At 38.8% G+C, this 26,967-nt stretch overlaps 1 protein-coding gene across 1 annotated transcript in view; it reads left to right on the forward strand.

The window, feature by feature from the left end:
* Positions 1-26,967, forward strand: part of FOXP1 (forkhead box P1) — a 502,499-nt gene that overhangs the window by 405,731 nt on the left and 69,801 nt on the right. Inside the window, exons 7-11 of the mRNA XM_065407830.1 lie at positions 7,325-7,462; positions 8,567-8,656; positions 14,293-14,452; positions 17,978-18,028; positions 20,509-20,713. Coding sequence (XP_065263902.1) covers positions 7,325-7,462; positions 8,567-8,656; positions 14,293-14,452; positions 17,978-18,028; positions 20,509-20,713 — 644 coding nt within the window. The remainder of the gene's footprint in view (positions 1-7,324; positions 7,463-8,566; positions 8,657-14,292; positions 14,453-17,977; positions 18,029-20,508; positions 20,714-26,967) is intronic.

Here is a 26,967-nt window from a genome sequence, read left to right on the forward strand (position 1 = left end):
AGGGATAGTTTTATCAACGCTTGAACAGCAAAATTGTGAGAAATTCTTGACACCATAGGCAAAATTTGTTATTGTTTGGGGAATGGCTTGACCGGTTATAAGCAGTTTGTTTGTTTTTATTGAAAGCAGAAATGCATTACTGGAAATGAGTTTGCCGTAGTTCAGGGTTCAGTTAAAATGTCCTGTGCTACCTTGTTTTTATAAGGTGCTTTCTTGCTCAGCTTTATTTTCCAGTTGTAAGGAAAGGGGGGGAAATGTATCATGTCCTCATCTGCAGAACTGGCTGAAATGACTGTGTAGAGATTTTGGAGTGAAGTAACAATGGGAAGTAGCTCTTCTCCAGCCCTTTTTGATTTTTAACCTTTCCAGTGCAGTGCGGTGTTAGAAACTATATCTGCTTGCTAAATGAATATTGGAAAAATAGAATAAATATTGAACAAATATGCATAATTGCTAATTATTCTCTGCACTGGTTTATGATAGATTTACGTTCATTGATAAGGTAAGATGTTGTATTACTTAGGAGGGGAAAAAAACAACCAACAACAACAACCTTTTAAGCTTTATCTTGCCCTTAAATCTGAAACATCATTGTTCAAATAACTGAGAACAAGGTAAACCAACAACATCAAAAAGGTCGGCTTCTGTGATTTCTCAAGGGCTTGTTATTTTGTACTTTCCAATTCTATTTGATGTCTTGACAAAACAAGATGACACAAGGGAGAATACATTAAATTTTGATTTTCATCTAACCTGTTACAGTGCTGGCAGCTTAATTTCTTTTACTTTTTACTGAAGATGGCTTTTTGCACAATTATTCTAATTGCCAAGCCACTTTATGAAAAGGTTTCTTTACGGGCTTCCCATTTGCCTTGATTTTGCTAGGCATTTTTTTGAACGTGTTTTGACCTTTAACACACAGAGAGCTTGCTGGTTGGAGTGTGTCTTCATTAGAAGTAAATCAGTGAATGGCGAGATTGTCAAAGAAGCAACTGATGTTTTCTCATTAGAATCTAATTTGCACTGTTATGCTTAGCTGTGATGTACAGATGAAGGTGTCTGTGATAAGTGTGAAAAGCTGCACATTTTAAGCAAATAAAGTTTACAAGTATTTTAAAGGCTATAATTCTGAACAAAGTAGCAACACCTAAAAGAGTGTTTAAGTAGAACAGAAGTTAAGTTTGTCATAGCATCATTTGACTATTTTGTATTTGATTTAAGTAGATTGGTTTAACAAGTTGAATATATTTTTTAAATTGCTTATTAATATTTAAACTGAAGAGTACAGGTCTCCTCTAATGCCCAAAATTAGAAGAACAGATAGTTTCATGTTTAACTCTTTAAGGAAAGAGTAGGTTTAAAGTGAAGAGACATAACCTTTCAAAATAATTCTGGTTCTTTGGGGGGGGGGGGGGAGAAGGGGAGGTTTTTTTATTTAAACATGCCATAGGGAAGACAATGCCTCCCTATCTATCTATCTATCTATCTATCTATCTATATTAGTTCACTTAATGTTCTTGACATATTAAGTGCTGCTGATTCAATCACAGTTTATTATTTAAGTAAATGCCCCTTAATATATTAATGAATTAATACACAAATGTAAGGAACCCAATATATTGCTCAGTGCATTAAAGATGTTTGGGTGGGGATGAGGTTTCAAAGGTTTTGATGGGTTTGGGGATATTTTGGTGGTACAGTATGTGTTTGGGGTGCGGTATAGGTTGGGAGGGGGTATTGGGTTTTGTCATAATGCTGTTGATCCAACTCTTCTTCTGAAGGAAAATACTAAATATTTGCCACACTTTTTGTTGATTCATTATAAAATGTCATCACTGGTTTGAATTGTATATTTTAGGTTATAATTTTTCCTGTCAGTGTAGGTGAAGCAGGAAAAAAAGAAACTTTTTTAATGTAAAAAAATTGTGAGGTTGAAAAGATCATTCTACTTATTCAGTGACTGTTTGTGTACATTCCACTTTCATCTGTATTTGACAAATGTTAAGAGTAGAAAGGATTTAATTTATGTAAACTTTATATTTTTATGCAAATTAAATGGGTATTTATTATAGCTGAAACAATTATCCTAGCACTTAGTAGGGAACCTGGTATGCATGAGAAGTGGTAGATAAGATCAAATGAAGTTCTTCTAATGTCCCATTCTGTGTTTAAAGAAAATGAAATTTTACAAGTTTTGTTTTGACTAGAGAAGAATACAGAAGGCTTCATAGAGTAGATATTCTGAAATATTGCAGAATTCCAAGAGAGCCGAGATTACTACGTTACATAAATCAAAGGAAGATCTCTCCTCTTGATAAAATGTAATAAACTAAATGATAAAAATAAAATGTTAATTGAATTTTAAAGAGGTTTTTTTTCGCTCTCTTTTTTAATAGGGGGTTATATTGTTACAGAACACTGTTATGCTAATGACTAACTATTTAGCTGATTTTACATTAATATAATAAACATTACCTGTCTTAATGTGTTATATGGTATTGTGGCAAAATAGTTGTCTAAAAATGAAATTCCATTTTTCATAATGATACAGAATGATGGTTTCTGCATGAATAGTTCTAGCAGTTTAGCTTTTTTGTTGTTGTTGTTTTAAAGACTGAAATATTATGTCAGAAATATTTTACGCTCCCAGGATGACTATGGGTACTGTGTTCAGTACTTAATTATTTTATAAGCATCAGATACAGACTGCGGCATTATGCTTTTCTGTTTGCCAATATATCAGTGGTCTGTCTTCTCTTGTGGTGTCACCAACGTTATTTTTTTATGTTGCTTCACTTGAAGGTTTCTGTATTTTGTATTTTTCACATTTTAGTCTTATGATAGGCACTCAAGTTAATGGTTATTTATTTATACAGCTCTATTTTCCATGTAGTCCACTTTTTTAATTATTGCTCTATCCTTCATTCTTTCTTTTTATGCGTTCAGTTATATTTTTGCTCCATTTAACTTTTGGCAACAAAGCCTTCATCCAAAGAAACACAGTCTTCAAATCCAGATACTTGGCATAGTAACTTGATTTGTGCCAAATTTTAACACACTGTCACAAGGGATGAGGATTTTGCTGACAAAGATTTTAGTTTTGTGGGTTTTTTAACTAAAGAAATCATCCATCTCTTAAATGTATTGTGATAGTTAACAATAGTACAACCAGCTCCAGTAATGAGATATGTGCAAATTGCATTCTGTGCTGGTTTATTCTGTATACAAGTTTTAACTAGCTGAAAATATTTGGGTAGTATTTAATTATGTTAATATAAGTGAAAAGGGAAAAATGGATTATAATCTTTTTCTTCCTCTTAACTCTATCCTATTTAGATAGAACAGTGCCAAATGCGTCATTGGTGTAACTCCATTGTTACATTGAGGATGAACTTGGCCCAAGTTCTTTAAGTTTTTCTTTTCTTTTTCTTGGTAAGCATCCTATAACATGGTATATGGCAGGGCTGAGGAGATGGCCCAGAGTGGAAAGGATTGTTGTGGAATCCCGAGAAATAGCAAACAGAGTCTTGAGAGAAATATAAAGAGTCTGAAAGCAATTGTTAGTATTAAAGACATTTTTTGCCGTTGATGATATTAGGATGTCAGCAGGTCTATACTAGTAGAGTTCCAAAAGCCAAAATGCAGCTGTATTTTTACCTCCACTGCCAGATTTACATGCAGCTGGGTGTCTCCCACACCCTATTGTTATCAGTCAACAATTCAGCATACAGTCTATTAAATATACCAACAACAACAACAATACTGTGTCCTTCTGAAAATAGAAATAAACAACTCATTAAGGGTGATTTCTATTGTTCTTGGTAAGTTAGCATTCTCTATATGTATCTGCCAGTAGTTTAATTTGAACTTCAACTCCCTGAAGGCAGAAAGACAGAATTATTTTAGTTCTTCATAAACTGCCTTCTGTGATTCATTGTTAACTCATAAAACACATTCATTTTCATGTGCTTAAACAGGTAAGCCATTTTCAGTGTAGGTTTATAATTATAATTGTTTTTGTTTTTGGCAACACATTTAATTGACAATTGAGAGAGAGAAATCTAAAACTAACAGCCCCCAGTTCAGGTGTGACTTACTATCACACAACATATCAGAAATAAATATTTTTCTCTGAAGTAATGTAAAGTATATTGTACAGTATCTTAAAATAAAGTTTAATTTTGACTGAATACACTCAAAAAGGGATCTATAAATATTAGAGAGCTGTAGTTAAGAACTTACATGACTGTTTTAAATACTATTGATTTAAACCACTGGCTAGATTTTATGAATCAAAGTGTAATTTCCAAGCTTTGGCTATATTTCTCAACTCTAAAGCACTCTCTCTTGTGTGCCTTTAGCAGCTTTCCAGACATTCAACACGGGATTAAATGATAGTAGTTACAATGATCAATAGGTTAAGACCGGTACAATCACTCTTACCGCTAATGACCTCAGTAGTAATGGGTAATAAAGTGTGGGCTATAATAGGCTATTGCTGGTGCTGCATGCCCTTTGATTCCTAGTATTACTAGGGACTAGCTACAAGAAAAAGTTGGACGTTGGGAGTTAAGGGAGTGGATATATAGGCCATAATTCTTAACTATTTAAAGTCCTTAAACTGTGCTCTTTTTTTTTTTCTTTGACACAATAGTTTCTGGTCCATTTGAATATGTTTGTTAAAGGTTTCCATAAGTTATTTTCATGATATGCTGGAGCAGAAACTTTGGGTAAATCTAACTTTTATTACGTTTATAAATTAAAGGCAGAGCCCTCTTTAGCAGTACAGAGCTAGCTGGTGTGACAATGTGGTTTCAGATGATAAAAGTAAGTTGAGCTCATCAGCACGCTCCTGCTGTCTGAAAGATGCCATATATGTGTTTTCTGCTACCTGTAAAACATTTCTGTTTTAGCAAAGTATTAACAGTTTCTGTTTAGAAATTCTTCATTGGAAGGTACACAAACACTTCTCAAATATAGGGGCAAATCTTGCCCTTAGACCCATGTGCACAACTCCCATGGAAGTCAGTGGGAGTTGTCCATCCATAACCAAGGGCAGAATAATGTGGCCCTTAGTATTAATCACTGATTTGTAGGGTTTTACAGCACCCCACCCTGTTCCTGTCTGTATCCCTGGTTGTTGTCAGAAATCTGATTGAAGAGTATTTGTATTGTATATCTTCCAAGAATAGCACAGAAAACATACTTAAACATGCTTCCTTCTCTGTTTGCTCAGTCATACTTCAATAAAAGATAGTGTAAACCTCAAGGAAAAGTAAACTTCTTTTGGGATGGAATAGCAAAGACAAGTAAAGCTTAAAGGCTAGTATGGTGACTACCAAATATAAGTAAAAAAATTCTTCTTTGAAAAAGTTATTTTAAAAATCACATGGATTAGGATACTCAGAATTAATGAGTTTACTGACAAATGATTGAGGCTTCTCAGGGTCTGTCTCAATTGCTATGGCACTTCTGTAGTGCAATTGCTGTCCAGTGTGTTCACTATAGAAATACACATACAGCTAAATCCTGGTCCCAACCAAGTCACTGGGAGTTTCACCATGGACTTCAGTGGAACCAGGAATTGTCCTGTAATTAAATCTTTATTTTCATAGTTATCAGATGTGACTGTCTGTTGGATATTATGGTGGGTTGTCCAGATGTATACCATAGTGCACATTCAGAAGCACTCTGTGATACTGAGAACTTCTGGGTGACATTCCAGTGCCATATAAATGAGAGTAAGTGCGTAACCATTTTTTGGACTTTTTCAAACAAATGTCTTAAAAGCAGTTCCTGGGAATTGCACATAACATGTACATAACAGCACTGGAGGATGTGCACTGTACGTGAATCTGACCTTCAGGAACCATTTTTAGTTCATCAAAATTAGTGATGCTGAGAAATCAGGACATCAGTGCATAATGACTGTGAAATTAGGAATGAGAGCTTGCTATGCAAATGACAGGACAAATCATGTGAAAAAGTCAAGATAAACTGCATATTAAGACATTATGTTACATAAAATTAATACTGCATTTCTCTCTTGCTTACTACTACTCTGAACGATTTTTTTAAAAATTCTTTTATCTTCTGATCAGCTATTGTCTGCTGATTTTTAAAAAGTGGTGCGCAGAGAAAGTGCAAAACATGTTATTACCTTTTATTGTAATACATGAGATGACAAGAGATCCTTTTTAACAAAGTATATCCTTTACTGCTTTTAGTTCTGTGCTGTCACATATTTGATTTGAAACTAAAGAAAAGTAAGGTGCTTAAATATTACTGTTAAAAGTCATATGGGTTTTGTCTTTTTGCTCTATTGTTGTTTTTTCTTTCTATTTTTTCCCTTTTTTATTCTAGTGAAATAGTCTTCTTGCATTACTGGGACTGACAAAATGGTTCTCATGTAGTCTGCAAATTAAATACAAGTGCAGTGATTATTTTGAATAGCTAAATTACATTCTAGAAAGCTTGCAGAATTCATAGCATTGTCATTAGGTATCCGCTTGAATACAATTTGTGTAACCTTGGCCAAGACAGCCTGTCATTTTAATGTCAGTGTTTTATCTGAACAAGACATCATCCTTTCAGATACAGTGTACAGGTTCCTTGCAGAGATGCCCGTGCAGAAACGTGTTAACAGTTGCAAATATGAAATGCTATCAAGTTCATCACTGTAGCTGTTTGTCACTGAAATGTCATGGAAAGCGGCTTTTAATGGTATCTCACGTAATATGAAAGAATTGAAGACATCTGTATGCTGGGTGAATATGGAATGGTAAAGACATCGTAGTAGGGTCTTTCTGTTAAAATTGCATAGGATCATAGGTGCTGTTAGTCGCATCTCTGAGCTTTCATTCATTTTCTTAAAATCATTGTCTTACGAGGGTCTAGATCCCATCAATGTGGGACACCACATTGTTTTTTCTTTTTTGTGTGTGTCTGTTTTGTTGAGTTGACTGTTTCTTCTACAAATATATCTATCTTGACAGCTTATTCATATATTGAAATAATTTTCATTGCAATAATGTTTTGGAGAAAGAGGCTGTAGTTGGGAGAAAATAAAATCAGTGCTTTCATGTTTACTCCAGTGGGCTCTAGAAGCTCTTGCGCTTTTCAGTACTTTGACACTACAGAGGATGAGAAGTAAGCAATACAGCAGAAAACAGGATGGTGTCTGAACCAGTTCCGTAGACATAGCAATGGACAAATAATTATCAGGATAAAAAATAAATGCTCAATATTAAAAAGTAAAATAAACTGTAGTAGAACTCTTTACAAAGTGTTCTGACTTCTTATGCCCACTGTGTTAATGCTCTAGGTTCCAGTGTCAGTGGCTATGATGACACCTCAAGTTATCACTCCCCAACAAATGCAGCAGATCCTCCAGCAACAAGTGCTAACTCCCCAGCAACTCCAGGTCCTGCTCCAGCAGCAGCAGGCACTCATGCTTCAACAGGTAATTGTTTCTTTTACAGCTGGTAAGATGGCTATTATAGGTGTGCTAATGTCCTTAAATATTCCTGTAGTGAAAGCTGCCTACATACTGGAGCACATATCTTATAGTACCTGTATCTGGGGTGAGCTGATTGCTCTGTTGTACTTAAAGCTAGCGATTGCTATTGAAAACGTAAGTGCAGGGACTAAAGCTAGCAGCCTTTCCCAGATAGCTACATAAAGATACATGTTTAAGAAACAAGAATCCTACAGATGCCGCCATTGCTCACACCTGCATTCTCCTTGGCGCATCACTTCCTTCTGACTAGTTGGAATAAACGAAGAATATAGTAGAGAGGTGTTTTCAGTTCTAAAACGTATTAAACCCATATGGAACAATAGGGACTCTCAAAACCGCGTCAACAGAAACGTGGCATATTTGCAAGCTTTAACCCTTGAATTTCTATAAACAATTTTCCTGGGTACCCAATTCAACATGTTAGCCTGTGTCAGCTAAAAGTTTGCAACAAATGAAGTATGGTTTTAAAGTTTACTTATCTTAATGTGCTGCACAACATTAATTCCATGATGACTTTAAAGGCCACTACAAGCTAACCTTGTGTACTCTTTCCTCACTGTCACTCTCTCACTCATTCATTCACTGAGTGGATGTCTAAACTGCGTACATCTACTATCCATCTGGGAAGTGGGGAGGGGGAGGGGTATTATCTGTGATGTCTATGTATGTATTGAACAAAACTTAATACAGTCAAACCCTATCATTTAGAAAGCATGTATATGTTTCACAACAGAGATTTACCAGCCTCTCTCAGCAAGGGCATTTTGGCTTTGTTGTTACAATCAAAGGTCATTCCTTGCCTTATTTTAATTAGTTTGTGTAGAAAATGGTATGTTTTTCATCAGTTCATTTTGGAGATTACTTTTCAAACGATAATGCCAAGAATAGTCAGTGTGCACTGAATTTATTGTCAAGTTTCAAACTAAAGGTCAGACCATTACAGATAAAAGGATGCTGTTTTTCAAATTACAGTTTGTGTGTTACACCAAAAGGGACACTGAATTGTCCCTCCACTTTGTTACTTACCGTGTTTCCTCTTCTTTATAGCAGCAGCTTCAAGAGTTTTATAAGAAACAACAGGAACAGTTGCAGCTTCAACTTTTACAGCAACAACATGCTGGAAAACAGCCTAAAGAGGTACAGACAATACCCATTTTACTTTCAAACCACAGATCCCAGGGGACTGCCTAGTGGCTATTAAACTGTCATTCATCTTATAAATGATTACACAACTGAGCTGACTCTATCAGGTCTCAGCTTTCAGCTTTGGAGTGATTGTCCTGTTTTCTCTTTTATTTTCTTGTGCTTTCCATTTGCTTGCTGCCACATATTTTATAGCACAACATCACACCTTGCTGTTTGGTGTGAGTATTGGAACAAGTATCTTGACTAGTGTCTTTGGAGAGAGTTTTTTGGAAGAGAGTTATTGTACACTGGGTGAAAATAAGGATGCAGTAGTCAAGATGCTGTGCTCTCAAAGCAGGGAAATAGTTCAAGAGGTTTTGAGTGCAGGTTCCCTGTATCAAGGCAGAGGCTCAGATTACACATTTGTCATAGTTGTAACTTAGAACAAGAACTGCATTTAAGGAACATTTGTTGTGACACAGACCAACAAAATCTGAGATGCAAAGATAAGACTGAAGGGCCATCTCAACTCCTCACATTGTGCCTAGCTATTACAGCACACGTGATCTGTATAATAGCAGGAGACATCGATCTGTTGTCACTGCAATACATAGACAGAATGGGACAAGTTAGGGCCAAAAGTCTGTCTGAACTTTGAATACACTTGCTTTTCTAAACTTCTATCACAATAGAACTTTGCATCGTTTATAGCGATATTATTATTATTTAAAATTTAAGAAACCAAAATTCCTCCTTGAAGTGACATGCGAAACTATGTAAATCCATGTTCAGGGACCTGAACATTAGTAGTCAGTGGCATTAGTGCCTGGATGGACACCTCTTAGTAAGCTGCTTCTTGGCACAATATGCTGTGTAATGCCTTTCCTAGCGGTGAGGCGTTCCTGTCGGTGTGGCAGGCATGCTGCGCAAAGTACACATAATAAAAATGGCCCGACCAATTTTTTTTCTTTTCTTTTCAAATTTGGCGAGTTGTACCATCCATGCCACATTTCAACCCAGTCTGAATTTTTACAGTTGAGCTCTAAACCACTGAAAATAGGGGGTTTATAGTGGAAACGCTGACACAACCTTAACTACAATGTGCGAACGGGCGCCACTCTAATAAAAAAGGAACAGATTAAAAAGTGTCTAAAATGTAAATCTAAAGGACTAACAGTAATTAAAATGGAAATGGCACAGGGAGGGAAGGCATGTAATTGTGAGATATCACTGTGCAGAATGCTCTCAGCTTTGTTTTGCTGGCTGTTTTTCTAATTCAGTAGGGCTTACTCATCAGTGGCAGTTCAATGTGCGTTAATGACTCTGGGATGCAGGCATCACTCTGGACAAAGAAATGATTATTGTGCGGTCAAAAGAAGTTCAAAGACAAGAAGGGAATTTCAGTTTTTTCCTTAGAGATCCACATTCAAGAGCATATAAATTAAGCCAAATGTTAAAAACCACAGTCTGAAAGCTGACTTCAAAGTCACAACTCTCTAATTAATGAACTGCAAGCTTCAGTTTGGACAAGTCGTGGTTTGATGCGCCCATAAATCAACATGACAGGTCTGTTTCACAGTCTCAGACAGTGCTTGTCATTGAGTCACATCAGATGTAAACACAGCAGAAAAAAGAGGGAATATGAAGGAGGTGCAATTGATCAACAGAATTGGTAAAAACCCACTTTTGAAGCGCATTATGCATGATCACAGGAAATGGCTATAGCCTCAAGAGGCTTTCTCCTTCTGCTGTTGCTTTTTTGAATCAGATTTCTAACAGCCTTCAAAAGGGAGAATAAGAATTATGGAGCTTCTCCCCTGTGGCTGGCAAGCAATAACCCCCTGTTGTTATTTTGTGCTTCTTTCTTTTCAAAGGCGTCAAAATTTAGTTTTTTAAAGATCTTTAACTCTATATTTGAAGACAAACAATAAAGGGCTGCCACTGTCATTCTTATCAGTTACCAGGGATTGTATTTTTTCTTTCTGTTGCCACTTCTTATTAACCTCTTATTTGGTCTATTAGACATAGTTTTGAATGCAAGCCTGCATGCTGGGAGAACATGAAAGTTCAGATGAGCTCAGAGGGCAGATAAAGAAATTTGAAGGGGAAAGTTACACAGCAGAATGAACGATAAAAGTTAACTCTTCTAAATTGCTGTTGTCAGACAGGAGAGCATCTCCGACACAAAGATGATGGCTTGAAGTTGAAAGAAAAAAAATACTTTGTGTTAAAAGGCAAGAAGGGAAGTTAGACAATGTGATGGCATTTTAATATCTAACACACTGATTTACTGTGGTCACACTTCTGATATTGCACTATCCCGAGTTACAATAAGAAAAGACTCCTTCCTGTTTTAAGAAGAATATTATAATATAATAGACATAGGAGAATAAGGGTCCAAGACTCTCTTCCTTTTACTACTTTTTTTTCCCCTGATGATGTTAGTTAGAGGCCTGTTTCAACAATGCATTTCATCCCACAGGTTTTTCAGCCCCATTTTCCTGAGCTAAAGAGGGTGTTCTTACTAAATTAGCATGCAGTTGGTGGTCCTTTTTTGTGCTAAAAATGACAATAGAGTCACATGCTAGCAATTTTGTGATGTGGACTGGTGGTTATGATTTTAACATGGTTTGAACTTGGACATTGACAGATGGATCAAGCCTATTAATTTACTGTATTCCCCCAGTCATTAGTGGCTCATAATATTGCACCATCAGTTTACCAAAAAAAAAAAAAAAAATCCACCACCAAAACCCTGTTAGTCAGAGAGATTTGACCTATAACCAGGACAATACGCAGGACTTCTGCGACCTTTTCTTTTACGTTATGTTAAGGGGAATTTACAGCTTGATGCAGAGCAAGTTCCCATTAGTGATTGCAAGAGCTCTTTCTATAACTCACTGCAATCTTTTTACTAGCTCATCTAGTCTACAAAACTGATTCCCTGATACCTGACAGAACTGACTTTGAGAAGCAGCGGACAGAATTAATTTTTAAATAAAGGTAGCAGAAGAATCCCATTTTGTGTGTTCAAGTTGGGCTAAGAGAATTGTTTTAAAAAGGCCGTTTGTCCTCCAGCAGTTTTGACAGTTTATGTTAGGCGGTAGGGAGTAACCTAAGAAAGGAAAACAGACCTTTGACAGAAGCTTATGGGAGGGGATCAAAAATGCAAGTTTTATCAGGATATTTCAGCATTTTAACACTGACTACTGACCTGACAACAGGACTGCACTGAGACCTTTTTTGTATGCATTCAATTGTGAGAAGTAAACAAACTGACTTGTATCCTGTGTTTGGTAACTGGGTGGGGAGCACAGTTTGGCAACGTGTGTTGCTTTTAAATTCTTTCTTGGACAATGGGCCTTGTATACTTTTATATCCTGGCTTTTCAAATGTAGAGAGCTTTCATGAGCTTTTCTTAGGGATAGCTGAGAAGAGAACCAAACAGGCATCAGTCAATTTATATAAATAAAGTGTTGTAAAATCTTAATTTACATTAGATGGCAAGTAACCAACATGTCCAAACCAGGGAATATATTTTAACTCTGTTTTTTTAATATGATCGCGTTCATAATTTTTTATTATGAGAATATCTGAAGAGCCAAAAATTATTCAAACATGAACATCACCATCATGGTTTACATTAATCTGATAACTTGCGAAATAGGAAAAACAATTGGATCATTTTGAGCATGCTGTTTTACAAATGAAAATGCTGGCTCTTAATTTTAATTTATTTAAATTTTTGTTGTCGGTACTGTAGATTTTGTTTTTCAGAATGGAACTCAATTAACTTTCTCAGTGGTATGGGGGTAGGTCTGAAATTGGTTGCTAATATGAGATTGGTTGGGTTTTTGCTATAAAATAAGCCATTTGGGGATTAGAACAAAAATAGCTTCCATTACTCTAAACTTTCTCCAATAGTCTTTTTTAAAAATCAAGCTTATGTCAAGTTGAGCATGACTGGGTCTATTCTCTCATCACTGCACTGATGCCTCTCCCGTGATCCGAATGGAGCATTCCATATGTGAATGGGGTGAATTGATTCCTTAATTTTTTTCAGGGACTTTTTAAAATGTGGGTCCAGCTCCTCAGTTGGTGTAAACCAGTGTCACTCCAGTGACTTCAATGGATTTCACTGTTGCACACCAGCTGAGGATCTGACTCAGGATCTTTAAAGGGATTGTAAGGCGTTAAAATGAAAAAAAGGTGGTGATTGGACACTTTGTAAGAGTGCCTGTGCCTGCAGTTTTGTAAGAGTTAATTTTCTTTCCGTAATTGTTAGCTCTAATGTGGATAAGACCTCCACCTTGATATGATTCCTAGCAGATTAGGGATATTAGATAATTTCCTTCTATTTATTGTACTGCTGCGCTGTATTATCTTTCTATCACTCAGATAATTACTAAGGAAATCTACATAAATTGTTTTTGGCTAGCACAAGGAACTGCTAAACACTGGCATGATGTATTGATGTTTTACACAACAAAAGTTTTCCTCCTGTCATTGTACAATAAATAAAAAGATATGTATCAAAATGCAGAGCCTTTCATGGTTTTTTAAGAACAAAGCAAATAAAATACAAGATGAGCATGGAAGCAAAACCTAGAGGGTTCCTTAAACTGAAGCAAAATTAAGAACTCTGAAGCCTGGAGTACAGTACATATTAAACACTCACATTCAAGTAAGATGTTGTTTGCTAAATTATGAATGTATGTAATTAAAATCTAGTGGCTGTTTCTGTGAAAGATTTACAATGTTATTTCATCGTTTGTCATGGCTAATTAACAATATTAGATGAAGTTTTTCTTCTTCAAAGGTCTGATTTTTTCTCATTTATTTATGTCAGAAGTGATAAACAGAGTAGTTAAAAGCTTCTCCGGGCGCAATAGTGAGAAAAGCAACATGTTCTTTTACACCTCAAAGGTTCAAGGTTCAAATCCCAGTGGAGTACAGCAACTCTGTCTTCTTTATAGTGAGAATAATTAAAAATTTCAATGTGCAGAAAGTAAAAGTCTTAAATATAGCATGGAACAATTCAATATACAGGAGAAAGTACTGTAACTTGATTAATGAATAAGAGAGAGCAAGTATAGAAAATGCAATAAATTAACCCAATCAGTTGCCTTAATAGTTAAGACAGTCCTTGCATGCGTAAATGGAGCATGGCACAGGATTATTTTTCATTCCTCTTAAGTATGATATGACCTTGCAATGTGATTTTTCCATTTATATTCACGCTGTTCATCCTGAAGTATCACCAATTGCTTCAGACTACACACGGATTGCTTTATTCACCACCAAAATGCGACCACTTCTGGGTTGAAACTTCTGTAGCACAGTATAACACAACAACTTAGACCAAGAAATGCAGAATAAATATTTCATGTGACGTGCAGGGGGAGTTTAGGTAGGAAGAATGTAATTGCCCAACGTGGAATTTGGCCACAATCCTGTGGTTAACACTGCTACTGAAATAATGACTTGGGATCTTTAATGAGAAGTGGTCAGGGCCTCCATTCAGTGTCCTTTGTTGGTGCTTGGTGACGACTATAATCAGATGAAGTGTTTTGAAACTGGGAGCCATTTAAATATCTTGTATAAATACTTAGTTCTGAAATGACAAATATGCCTCTTTCCCCTTTCAGCCACAGCAACAGCAAGTGGCTACACAGCAGTTGGCCTTTCAGCAGCAGCTCTTACAGATGCAACAACTGCAGCAGCAGCATCTCCTGTCTTTGCAGCGTCAAGGTCTGCTAACAATCCAGCCTGGCCAGGCTACCCTGCCTTTGCAGCCTCTTGCTCAAGGTACGTGTGCAGTCTGGAAACCACCAACCGTAAACCTCCATCTCGGGGCTTTAGAGAAGATAACAAATACATCTAAAATGGAATAAAAGCTCCCATAGGCTGGTAAAGTAACAAATAAGAAATGAACTGACAGGCAGGTTGCTCATTAGAAGGTTTTGTGGCTATTCTGGGAAGCACAACACTGAAGTGTTGGATTGCTCTCACTAGGAATGGGCAAACAGTATGGAGTCTGGGTTGAGTTTCCATAAGTGTCCGGAAGGCTGGATATGAAGCTCCTGGGTCTACAAATCTAGATATGTTCAGAATAGGCTTGCTGGCACATTGGTCATGGCTAGGAATAGCAGGAGAATCGCCTTTTGTATGTTATTTCGGCACTGCGTGTCCTTCCTGACGGGAAATCAAACGTGGGAAACTCAGACCCAAACATTGCCGATTGCTGGGAGTTTGATTCCCTTTTATGTCTAGATACGGGCAAAGGTGGGACTGTTTTGGGTTTTTTCCATACCTGTTTTACTCATCCTTGATTCCGCTGCAAGTACACACACAGTGGACCAGATCCTCAACTGGTATAAATTGGCATAGCTCCATTCTCCTCTCAAACTGAAGCAAATTGGGATTAACTCCACTGAAGTTAGTAGAGTTATGCTGTCATAAATTGAGAATCAGACCCCATGTATCTTTCCACAGTCATACTCTGCAGTAAATAAGTACTTCTCTGAAGTACTTAGGTTATTAAAGATTTCTTTAAATGTGTCAGTAGGTCCTTTTTATTTAGCAATACTTTTGAGAATGGTTAAAAATCTATAGTTTATTCCTCCTCTACTTCATTTTCACTGGGTTTATCTGTGTTACAAACCTTAAGACTCTGAGACCAGCCTCAGCCCAGGCTGTTCTTATTAAAAAGGCAGATTGTTCAAAGTTGGCATGGCTTGAGGAGGAGCAGGTCTTTAAAATATAATGCTGGTATTTCTGAAGTCTTCTCTCCCCTTCTCCCATTCCCTCCCCCAAAAAATATGTGCTAAATATAAAGAGTCACCTTAGCCTCTCAAGTCAGCTCAGGTTGAATGATTTGGTTTCTTCAAAGCTGTTAACAGCCTCAAGGCTCCTACCGATTGCTAAACCCTGTCGTGTATTTATATTTAGATACACTCACTTAAACAGAGGGAAGAAGTTCTACTCCCCTGTCTCCCCGTTCCCCCCAAAATATACATATTGCTGCCAGAGGGAGGGTGATATAGCCAGCAAATTCTAACCCCGGTGGACGTAGGGAAATACCTATGTGTGGTGGAATCCTCATTGGCCAGATTGGGGCACATGTTTACTTCCATCCCTTTCCTAACTTCAGTTTGAAGAAATTCAATTCTGCATGTGCCATTTATGCCTCGGCTGCCTAAATAATGGAGGTCTGACATTGGACTTGCCATGCACTTGAATCTCCCGTTGATCTCAGTGGAGGCTGTGTCTGTGAGGGCTGCAGGATTGGGCCTTTGATATTTACTCCTCCTCTAGCGCATCTTTGTCAACGGGGTGGGGGGGAATAGTATGGAACTAATCCAGAAAAAAGGCACGTAGGCTATGCCATTTGTACTTGCAAAATGTTACAACGTGCATTAATTACACCTTCAGATTTATTGTTGGAAACATCGCAAGCTGTTCCTACACACCCACTGGACTCAAGCTTCAACCTTTCTAATTTTTCCCACAGCTCCTATACTATTAAATTTGCTCAGTAAGGTTCATTGTATAGTACATCAGTTAAGCTGTCCAAAAGAGGGCAATTGGGCAGTGACAAGACACGCTCATGTGTAATGTGAAAGAAATGAATGTGGTGATGCATGAAGTGTAATCTGTGCAGTAACACATCAGAGACACCAGTAGGTAATTCAGCAGTCATGGCATTGATTGATATGATTAGCAGTGTAGTATAACTATTAGTCCCTACAATATTAGGAAAGGAGCATATTTAAAACCTAAGGGGTACCTAGCTGCATGCCAGAGTTCACATAAATATAAACAAAGGTGCTCCAGAGGTCTGATTCTAGTGGGGAAATGAACTATAGTGTTGATATCATCCCTTGTGAAACTGGGACTCCGTTTAAAAAAAAAAATAAAAAAAGTAACTTGAGAATTCAGGCAGGTTGGAATACAACACATCTTTTTTTTTTATCACAGAGAGAGATGATGGCTTAAAACTGATGTCATTATGAGGTTTAAATCAACTTTCTGCTTGCTTGAACATGGTCACCTGGGTATGGAGGTACAAGGACAAAAAGAGGTTGAGCAACTCGGTTTGTCTTTGAGCCAGTGATACCTGGGGTTGTGAAATTGAGTTCCATGAACAGTAATCTGTCAGCTGTCCCCACAACATACATTTTTTAAACCCGTGCCTGCATTTTCTTTCATAATGAAAGGGACTAGTTGTCCTGAAAAATGCAATGATGAGCCAGAGTTATGGTTTAAAATAATTTGTAATAAACGCTTTAATTTAAAAAAGAATCCCTAGTGTACCCTTTTCTTTTGAGAATTTTTTGCCGGACTGGAACAAATACTGTAAAACACACAAAAACATGTAAATGTAGATATGTATTCATGACAAATTAAAGCATTTGCTACCTAGTCATATTCTAGATGGCATATAGTAGTTGTAATATTAATAAATGTTTCCAAGGAGTGAACCACAGTTTATATGTAATTTTTGTTTTGGTTTTCAGAATTCGTTCATTGTTTAAACTACATTTTTGTTTCAGCACTTGCCTATTGTCTTATACAAAATAGCACATCCTCTAATGTTATATTTTTGTAATCTCTGCAGTGTCGTGCAGATCTTGGACACATCTATAATCTGGATTTTACATCTGTACACAGCCACAATTTTAAAATAAATCCAATTTCAGCAGTATTCTGAACTATATTAGGGCTAGTTCTTCAAAATCAGGCTATAAAATTAAACTTGCAAATCTCACTTCAGGTCACTACTGGGCGCAAATAATAGGATGGAGGCATCTAGTTGTCTGATTGCTCTCACAGATTAGGCAGTATAGGTCTAAATCCTGTTGTTTGCACTTGCAAAGTTGCAGACATAAATAATTGTGTCCACAGATAGTTGCACGTGCAATTTTAGAGGATTGATTTAAAACTTGGCCCTTAATATTAAAGTGAAATTATATAAGGGTAAATTACATAATTTATTATGTTAATTGCCATATTTGATTTGATTTTTAGCATTTGTTCCATCATTTTGGAAGATACTTTTAGTGGCACTGTATTTAAGAACCATTTAGATTGACGAGCAATAAGCATATCTTTCAACTATTAATTTGACAATTTAGTTAGGAATCATCTTTGGAATTATTGTTGAAGAGTTAAATTTTGCTTTCTAACCAAGTGATGTCCGTGATTTGGTCATTTTAAAGTAACTGGTATCACTTGTGTATATATATGATGTCATAATTACAATTCTGTTATCTAATCCCGTCTGACCTGAAACCCTGGCTCTTATTACCTACATTGGTTGCTACTACACAGCATTTGCTGCCTTCCACTTCCAAACTGAACGTTACCCTCATACATTGAAAGGTGACTATAATTCTCATTAATGTTAATATGAGTTATGTTTGTGTATTAAGTGTAGACCAAACCTACTGACTTTGGAGGAGGGGGTTATTGCTATAACACTTAAAAGCTTTGTCTTCAAATGAATCATTAATACATCCAAAAATGATTAGGTGAATTCTAAAGATCTACTACTACCAATTAAAAATCTACTACTTGTCTACAGATAGTGGCAAAAAAAAAAAAAGGGACTATTATTCTTTCTCTATTTGTTTATTCCCCCAAAATAAAAATAGGTGTCGTGGACTCATATGGTCTCATATCAATATGTTATCAACAACAGACAAGCCTATTCACTATTGTTGCAATTGAGTAAACAGTGGCGTAAGGGTCAGGCCTATTCACAGGTAATTGTTAGTGTGCAGACAGTCCTGTCAAGCATGTTAGCTAAAAATACATCCCGCACTGTCACTTTGCAAGGTGTTTGAAAATAATCGCCCAGATGCAGCAAAACAGGACATAGGCTTGTGTACTGACCTTTCTCTTTGTTTAATTTGCCTCAGAGGTTTATTTTCAGGGGACAAGTAATAATTGAATATGTCTAATAACTAAATGCTCATTTGGGACAAAATCCATCAAAATATAATTGGCATTTGATATTTATGAAAGAAAAATGACTTGGCTTTAGAGCGATAGATGTGTCCTAAGACTGTCTGATCACCTAATGTATAAATTGAAGCTTCTTTTATAATATATATTAATTGCAGATACTTAAGCATTTTAGCATTTTTTGCAGTGAACCGTTAGCAGAGACCAACTGTTTTTGTTAATGCTACTCTCAGAAAGGCGGGGAAGGTTATTGGTCTGTCGTGCAATAATTTACTCCTCTTTGATATGCAAACGATCCACGGTGAATATAAAAAAATCCTATCAGACTCATTTCACAGTTCTTAACCACTTAGATTCTCTGGAGTCTATCGCCTCATTAGACCAGTGCTCTCCAAAGCTAGCATAATTAAAATCTTTAACAGTTTAGCAAAGTAAAGATGTTTGGCTGATCACGTTGAGATGATTATCTATCCATTGTATTCTAAATGACAAAAATAAATTAAATTTAGACCTTGGCATTTTTTATTATGTGTTTCAAATGAATATAATGCATACTGCCTCCCCCTCCCAATACCGTAGGTTTGGTAGGATACATGCCTGTTTGAGCTGCTGCTGTGTATTCAGAAAATGGCAGATTTCCTTAGGATAGCTGCAGCGTTACAACACACTGAAACATGAAAACTGGACCAAATACCCAGGAAGTCCTATTCTAAAGCATCCTTTTTTTTTTTTTTTTTGAAAACTTTCAGGATTTTCTGTGTTTTAGATAGATGTCTTTAAAAAGATGCTGTCACTTCTGCTTATTCTATTCTCCCATACCGTTCTGAAATAGCATTGAAATGTTCTGTGATGTGAGAATGTGAGGGGTTAGATCATGCATTCTGAATAAAGATTATGTTTATAACATGATCAAAGTCCAGGTTGTATTGGGCCATGTTACTCCCTGATGTATCTCCAAAGATTAATTTTATTCCACTGGTGTTGTGTAAAGTTCTCTCACCTGGAATGCTGGTTGAACCTTGTAAATAAGGCTGGTGTCCATTTTGACGCTACTATGAAACAACATTTCTTGAAGCTTATTTTATGTTTTCATTTCACTTTTGAATGGCTCATTAGCATTGATCTAAGAAATGACAGTAATAATAGTGTTACTTGTATAGAAAGTTATACAGTTTTTCAATAGACACATCCATCAATTAAGTGAGCAGTACTAGAAACCAAAATTAATGAGAAAGATAGGTGTGTTAATGAAATAATCATAGTATAATCAATTTGACTGTTAAAATTTGAAAAGCATTCCAGGAAGACAATATGAATTCATAATTTATGTCTAAAAGTGATTAATAAAAACTGTATTTAATAATAAAGCTATTTGTCATCATTTAAAACTAAAGCACAAAATTAGTCATATTGTGGTTCATGTTGTCATAATAACACAGTTGAATAATTTTATTTTAAGATCTTCCTTGCTTCTAAAAATAGATTAGAACGTATTCAATTCTTTCTTTTTAAAAAATGCAACAAAACTTCTTCAGATGGCTGCAGAGTATAGCCTGGCCCCACTTTCTTGCGGTGATCTCACAGGCAAAACTCATTTGGAGCTCTGCCTCCAAAGGGACTTTGGGATTGGGCCCTCTGGTACAAAAATCATAGAAATACTAATTAACAGCACATATTTTCCCCCAGAAATCTTGCTTTAATAGGAACTGCATGTTGGGCGCTAATCAATTTAGCAGGAAACATGAAGTGTTACTTCTGTATTAGCCTTTAGTTTAAAAAAAAACCCACAGAAAACTAACACTAGGCTTTGTTTACTGACTCTTTGATTTAATTACTGTTTTAAGAGGGCCGAATTAGCTGTTAATTGATTTAATTATCCAATTTGTTTGTTTCAGGCATGATTCCAACAGAACTGCAGCAGCTCTGGAAAGAAGTGACAAGCTCTCATACAGCAGAGGAAATAGCAAGCAACAACCACAGCAGTTTGGACCTGTCCACCACATGTGTCTCCTCTTCAGCACCTTCTAAGACCTCCTTAATAATAAACCCACACGCCTCAACTAACGGACAGCTATCGGTCCACACTCCTAAAAGGGAAAGGTAGGTGCTGGTAGAATTTACATATATCTACGTGTAAATCAGTATCTGGTTACTGTGATATTGGTGACTCTAACGGGAGATTATTTACAATGGTGGCCGATAACCTGGCCCACATTTTGCCCTTGCTTTCTCCTGCCATTGATTGCAGTGAGTTTGCAGAAGATTTATGACGGGGCAGAATCTGGCCCTTTTGGGCTGGTCTACACTGGGGGGGGAGGTCGATGTAAGATACGCAAACTTCAGCTACGCGAATAGCGTAGCTGAAGTCGAAGTATCCTATTTGACTTACCCCGCTGTGAGGATGGCGGCAAATCGACCGCTGCGGCTCCCCCATCGATGCCGCTTACTCCTCCTGACGAGGTGGAGTACGCGCGTCGATTCGGGGATCGATTTATCGTGTCTATATGAGACGCGATAAATCGATCCCCGATAGATCGATTTCTACCCGCCGATCCGGGCGGGTAGTGAAGACGTGCCCTTTGTTTAGGTCTGTATGGCTTGCTAATTGGATGAATGCTACACCAATGCATGCATGATTAGTTTATTAAAACTGTTTTGAATATGATCTGTGATGTGAAGATTATAATTGCTTTAACTTTTCCAACATGGCATTAGTGTTACTGCTGATGTGCCCTAGGGATTTAAATCAGGGGTGAGGAAGAATTAGTTGGTCAGTACCACCCATTTTATCATACATCATCCACCTTGTTACCATGTTGTAGTTCCTTGTCTTACGTTATGTTATATGGTTGCAGATCTTCTGTACTCACCCACTCCCACAAAACAGAACAGACTTGAATTCTCCAGGTTGATAAGAAGTGCAATATTTCTTTTAAAGTACCTGTAAATTCAGATTACTGGCACAGGGTTGGTTTTTAAAAGTTTGAACTAATTTGTACTTGAAAGTGGTGGCTTAATTCGGGGGTTGTCTGTTGAAGATGCTTCTTAAGTATGGTTCCACTTGCGGTGAAGACTATTTCATTGAGGTTCTTTCCCCCCTGACATTTCTGCATCACTTCCATAAGGTACTTCTAATGTTGTATTTTTAACTATTGATTACAGTGAAATATATGCTCCTAAGTAAAGGTCAGTTCTTGTTCTTGTTTGGAAAGCTACTGTAAGAGTTCAGGCTTAAGGTTTAGTCTGAACCCTGTGTGTGCGCGTACACACACGTGTCAAACCAAGATTCATATTCTATGAAACAGAGTTTCTGTGCTTGCAAAACGATACCAGACCCTTACTAGCCAGAGACTGATATGAAAGATGTATCCCCCCCCCTTGTGAGGTCCTGCAACATGCTCTGATGAGAAGTGCAGTTCCTATCCCCAGTGACATGATGGACAGGTGTGTTTGGAATTCCAACCAGAGAGCCTGCTCTGTCTTTTATATCAACTCTCACCTCCTTTTAGCTGCTGGAAGGAGATCCTTCCCTCCGAAGCCCCTACTGTAGTCTTCATCCCTCTACCAGCCTGCCAACTGCTGGAGATAGGACATCTCTGCTACTCCATCCTTCCTCCAAGGAGCCTCTGGTTTTCTACATAGCTTTCCCAAGGAGCACAGTGAAATTGACACGATTCCTTTCCCATTCTCTTTTGTCCACAGAGATTCTGAGCAGTAACGTTGAGACTGACCAAAGTCTTGCTTTTCTCTTTGCTGCTAATTGGAAACAGCAGCAGAGGGACTGGAACTGGGTCTGCAGACTAAGGAAGACAGTACTGTGTACATTAGTTGACATTTCAGAAGATTCTCTTCGCTAGCCTAGAAATTTAATGTTTAGTTTTTGATGAAAGCTAGATTCCACAGAAAGGGATAGATTTGTTCTTCCTTCACCCTTTTACTCACGGCCTGGGAGTTATTCCAGTGATTGAAAGCATGTTGATAAGAAAACTACATGAACGCATTGCGTATCTTTCTAACATTAAGAAAATCAAACTGTTATGTATAGGTACAATATATAGAACACACCCTTGAGAAAATTACTGTTGAGATATTGTTATATACAGTAGGAATAATTTTGTAACTTACATAGGAAGGACTCTGACGTTCACATGAGTGTACATTCATATATAGATATGAAACCAATGTATTGGTTATAACACACACCATGCAGGATATCGTTTCCATGAAGGAATAGATGGGGTACTAAACTAACTTGATAGTGTTTAATTAAAAGCAAAGATACAATCTAATCATTTTGTACAGCTGAACAAGAAGAGGTTTTTTTATGATTTTTCTGGTCATATTTGTACTCCTGTATTTTTTAAAAATATCTCAGTTTTTTCAAACAATTAAAGACCACACAATGGAATGGGTCTGCTCTCACTTAGTAGGAAACAATAGGTCCCTCCCTAAGTTAAGTTTGGAACACAGTGGAGATAGAATCACAGGACTGGAAGGGACCTCGAGAGGTCATCTAGTCCAGTCCCCTACACTCATGGCAGGACTAAGTATTATCTAGACCAACTTTTTGGCCTGAGGGCTGCATCGGGTTTCCAAAATTGTATGGAGGGCTGGTTAGGGGAGGCTGTGCCTCCCCAAACAGCCAGGTGTGGCCCGGCCCCCGCCCCCTATCCAACCCCCCCTGCTTCTTGCTCCCTGACGCCCCCTCCCCGGGACTCCTGCCCCATCCACCCCATCTCCCCCGCTCCCTGTTCCCTGACTGTTCCCGGAACCCCCGCCCCTGACTGCCCCCTGCCGCCCCATTCAACCCCTCCTCTCCTTCCTGACTGCCCCCCCCCCGGGACCCCTGCCCCCGTTCAACCCCCATTCAACCCCTGTCGCCTGCCCTCTGAGCGCCCCGACCCCTATCCACACCCCGACCACCACCCTGCACTCCTCTGCCCTCTATCCAACCCCCCCCCCCATTCCCTGCCCCCCTTACCATGCTGCCTGGAGCACCAGTGGCTGACAGCGCTACAGCTGTGCCGCCCAGAGCACAAGGACAGGCAGCCGCGCCACCCGGCTGGAGCCAGCCATGCCACCGTGCAGCACAGAGCACCGGGTCAGGCTGCGGCTCTGCAGCTAAGCTGCCCGGCAAGAGCTCGCCGCCCAGAGCATTGCGCTGGTGGCGCAGTGAGCTGAGGCTGTGGGGGAGGGGAAGCAGTAGGGCAGGGGTTGGGGGCTAGCCTCCCGGGCCAGGAGCTCAGTGGCTGGGCAGGAGGGTCCCGCGGGCTGGATGTGGCCCGCGGGCCATAGTTTGCCCACCTCTGATCTAGACCCTTCCTGACAGGTGTTTGTCTAACCTGCTTTTAAAAATCTCCAATGATGGAGATTCCACAACCTCCCTAAGCAATTTATTTATTCCATCTATGGGATTTATGATGTAATGGATGTATGAATCCATTTTGAAATAGGAACTTGCTTTCCATATTATTGTAAAACAGAGCTGAAAATATTTTGTCTGTACACTATATTATAAATGTTGGTCTGAAGGCAATTACTTTTCAAACAAGGTGATACGTATGTTTTGTTAGTGAAATTCCATGCAATTAATTAGAAAGTTATTAATATATCGCTGAAGGTTTTGAGATGTAATAGGTTAGCGAGAGACCTTAGAAAAAACCTCAGTTGAATTTATAATACACAGTATATTAGTTTATTACAATACTTAGTTGTTTATCTATTAAATTCCCTACATTCTCAAAATATAAAAATACAAACACAGCTGGGAATTAAAATAAGAGGGCTCTGGACTTTGCTTTGCCTTTCTCTATTTGAGGTACGGAAGGTTTATGCCATCCATTTGCTGCAGTGATTGAATTACATCTTTATCCATAAGGAGAGCAGGAGACTATACACAGCAGAATGCCTGCTGATGCACTTAAGGTTTTTGTAGCAGTCTCATCAGGCATTGTGGTGCCTGCCTAGATTTCACATGACACACAAAACTCTTCTTGTTTAGATGTATTTCACTCCCTCCCTCTTCGAAAGAGTATTTGTGTACCATCCCTGTATTCAGGGTGGTAAATGAATAATAAGAAAAAGTACCCCTCTGATAGGTTGAGATGTATATGTAAAAGCAAACAAAGGGAAGAAACCTACAGAATAATAGCAGAGAGAACATAGACTTCATATTTTTGTTCTCATCTAATACCAGATCGAAAAATTAAGCTTGGGAAGTAAGTATATGGATCTGATCCTGCACTCAGTGCTCAGTCAAAACCCATAGTGACATCGATGCAGATTTTGCTCAAATAGGAGGGGATGTCAGGATATGGCCTGGTGTGTCAGGAAGTGTATGAATGGCAGTTCTGAACATCAATCTAGACCTAAGACTTCTCACTAGTAGGCTACAAGCGGTACATGAACTTCTTGGCAGTACAGAAAGTTCCTTTCTTAGCAACTATCCTGTGGATAGTTTTGGGCGGTTGCTTTTCTGCCCGAAGAATGGTCTTTTGGAGGGTACAGCAGATTGCCTCTTGGTGCCCTTTCTGTTCTGTATGGCATTCTGAGGAGGGTTAGCGAGAAAAGGGATTCCAATGGCTTCAGCAACTGTTGAGACACTGCAGTGATGGGCACTAGTACAAAATCCTAAAACTGACAGATGACTCTCCGCTCTGGGGGCCAGATCCTGGCGCCATGCCACAACACGTTTGCACTGTTGCAGTGGCTGCACGAATTGGGCAAGCGAAGATTCCTCCAGCATGGGAGACTCCCCTGCACGTAGGGCATGGGCCTAGAGGAGGAAACGGGGCCAGCACCTACATCCCCTTTATCCCCCTATCCCTCTTGGGTCTGTATCGAGCACTGCTTGGCCGGACTCAAGGATTGGAGCCTGTGTCTTTTATTCCATCTGACCCAGCTCGTTCAGCAGAACAGCCAGTTGTGTGAATTGGATTGGGGCTGAGAGGAGGGTGAACTCCGGGTAAGATAGAGCTCATGGTAGCAGAATGGGGAGAGCCACAGGAAGAGTTGGCAAAGATGAAATCAGCATCCTGACTGGAGGAATGTAAGCACCGCTCGTTATGCAGATCTGCCGCTTGGGCTGGCTGGATCCCCAGGGGCTTCTGGGGTCTCAAGTTGCCACTAAAGCCAAGTGCCCTTTTCCCCCCCTGTATCGGTAGGAACTGACAAGCATGTTAAATTTTCATTTCACGTGCGGGCAGAGCACCAGTTATTTGTGTGTGTGCTACCTCCACACTAAGCTGTTGTAACACCCACTGCAATGGGACTAGACTTCGAGACCATGTGGAAACTGGACTTCGTGCAGAATACGACTGCCCACTTACTGAGCAGTGTTTCACATGGGGAACACATTGCACAAGTGCTCCATAGTCTTGTCGCTTTGTATTGAACCAGAGAGTCCTGCATGGTTTGGGCCACCCAGCTGGCATCCTCCTCACTCCCCGTGTGATATCTGTGCGTTGATTATCAGGAGAGAGACACCTGTTTAAAAGAAATGGGGCTGGTGACAGGGCATCTTCAGTGTAAGACCAGTGGAACTTGCTGTCAGCCTTGATCTGACCCAATCCGGAGTAACTGATTTAGATTTAAACAATAAAAAACACTGGAAAAGCTCCAAATGCCCTAACAATTAATCATTTACAGCCACACACTAACGATCACCCAGCAGCAATAAATAATCACATGCGGGTAGGAGTAACATTAGCTTGTAGGGTATGCATAAAGCTTTTCCTCCCCTGCCTTTGGGCTTTTGGACAGGGAGTGAGCTTTAGGGATGCAAGTTGGTTATGTGGGACATAATTGTCGTTGTCCTCATCCTCCTCCTCCCTGGCACATGTTGTTACTGGGGCACTTTGTTCTGGATTTTGTGGAGTTATTGAGCCGGTGGACTTGATTCTGTTGTTGCTGACCATGCTGTAAAGCAGAGTAACTCCAGTGATGTCATTGGAGATAGAGGCACCCATGTAAAACCATTTGGAGATCAGCGGCATGCCCTGCATCTTCCGGACGAAGGGATTTGAGCAATGGATAAGTACTTTAAAAGAATGGGAGAGAGAAACCCATGCTCAGGTGTCACCAAGCTAAGGCCCCAGTCCTGCAGCTGGATACCGATAGGCTTAAGGGTCCGCCTGCACATATCAGATTGGTGGATCTGAGCTCAGATTTGTGGTGATGGTGGCAGCAGTGGCAACTATAGTTAATCAGGGGAGACAGTCACCAGGACTGGATCACAGTTCTCCTCTACCGCTAGACAAATAGCAAATGCAACCACCCATGCTCAGAATCTTCCCTTGGATGTGCATGCACAGCTTCAGGAGACTCAAGTGGGAACCAAATGCATTTTGGAGCAG

This window comes from Emys orbicularis, chromosome 7 (assembly GCF_028017835.1).
Source record: "Emys orbicularis isolate rEmyOrb1 chromosome 7, rEmyOrb1.hap1, whole genome shotgun sequence".
In the NCBI taxonomy this organism is placed as follows: domain Eukaryota; kingdom Metazoa; phylum Chordata; order Testudines; family Emydidae; genus Emys; species Emys orbicularis.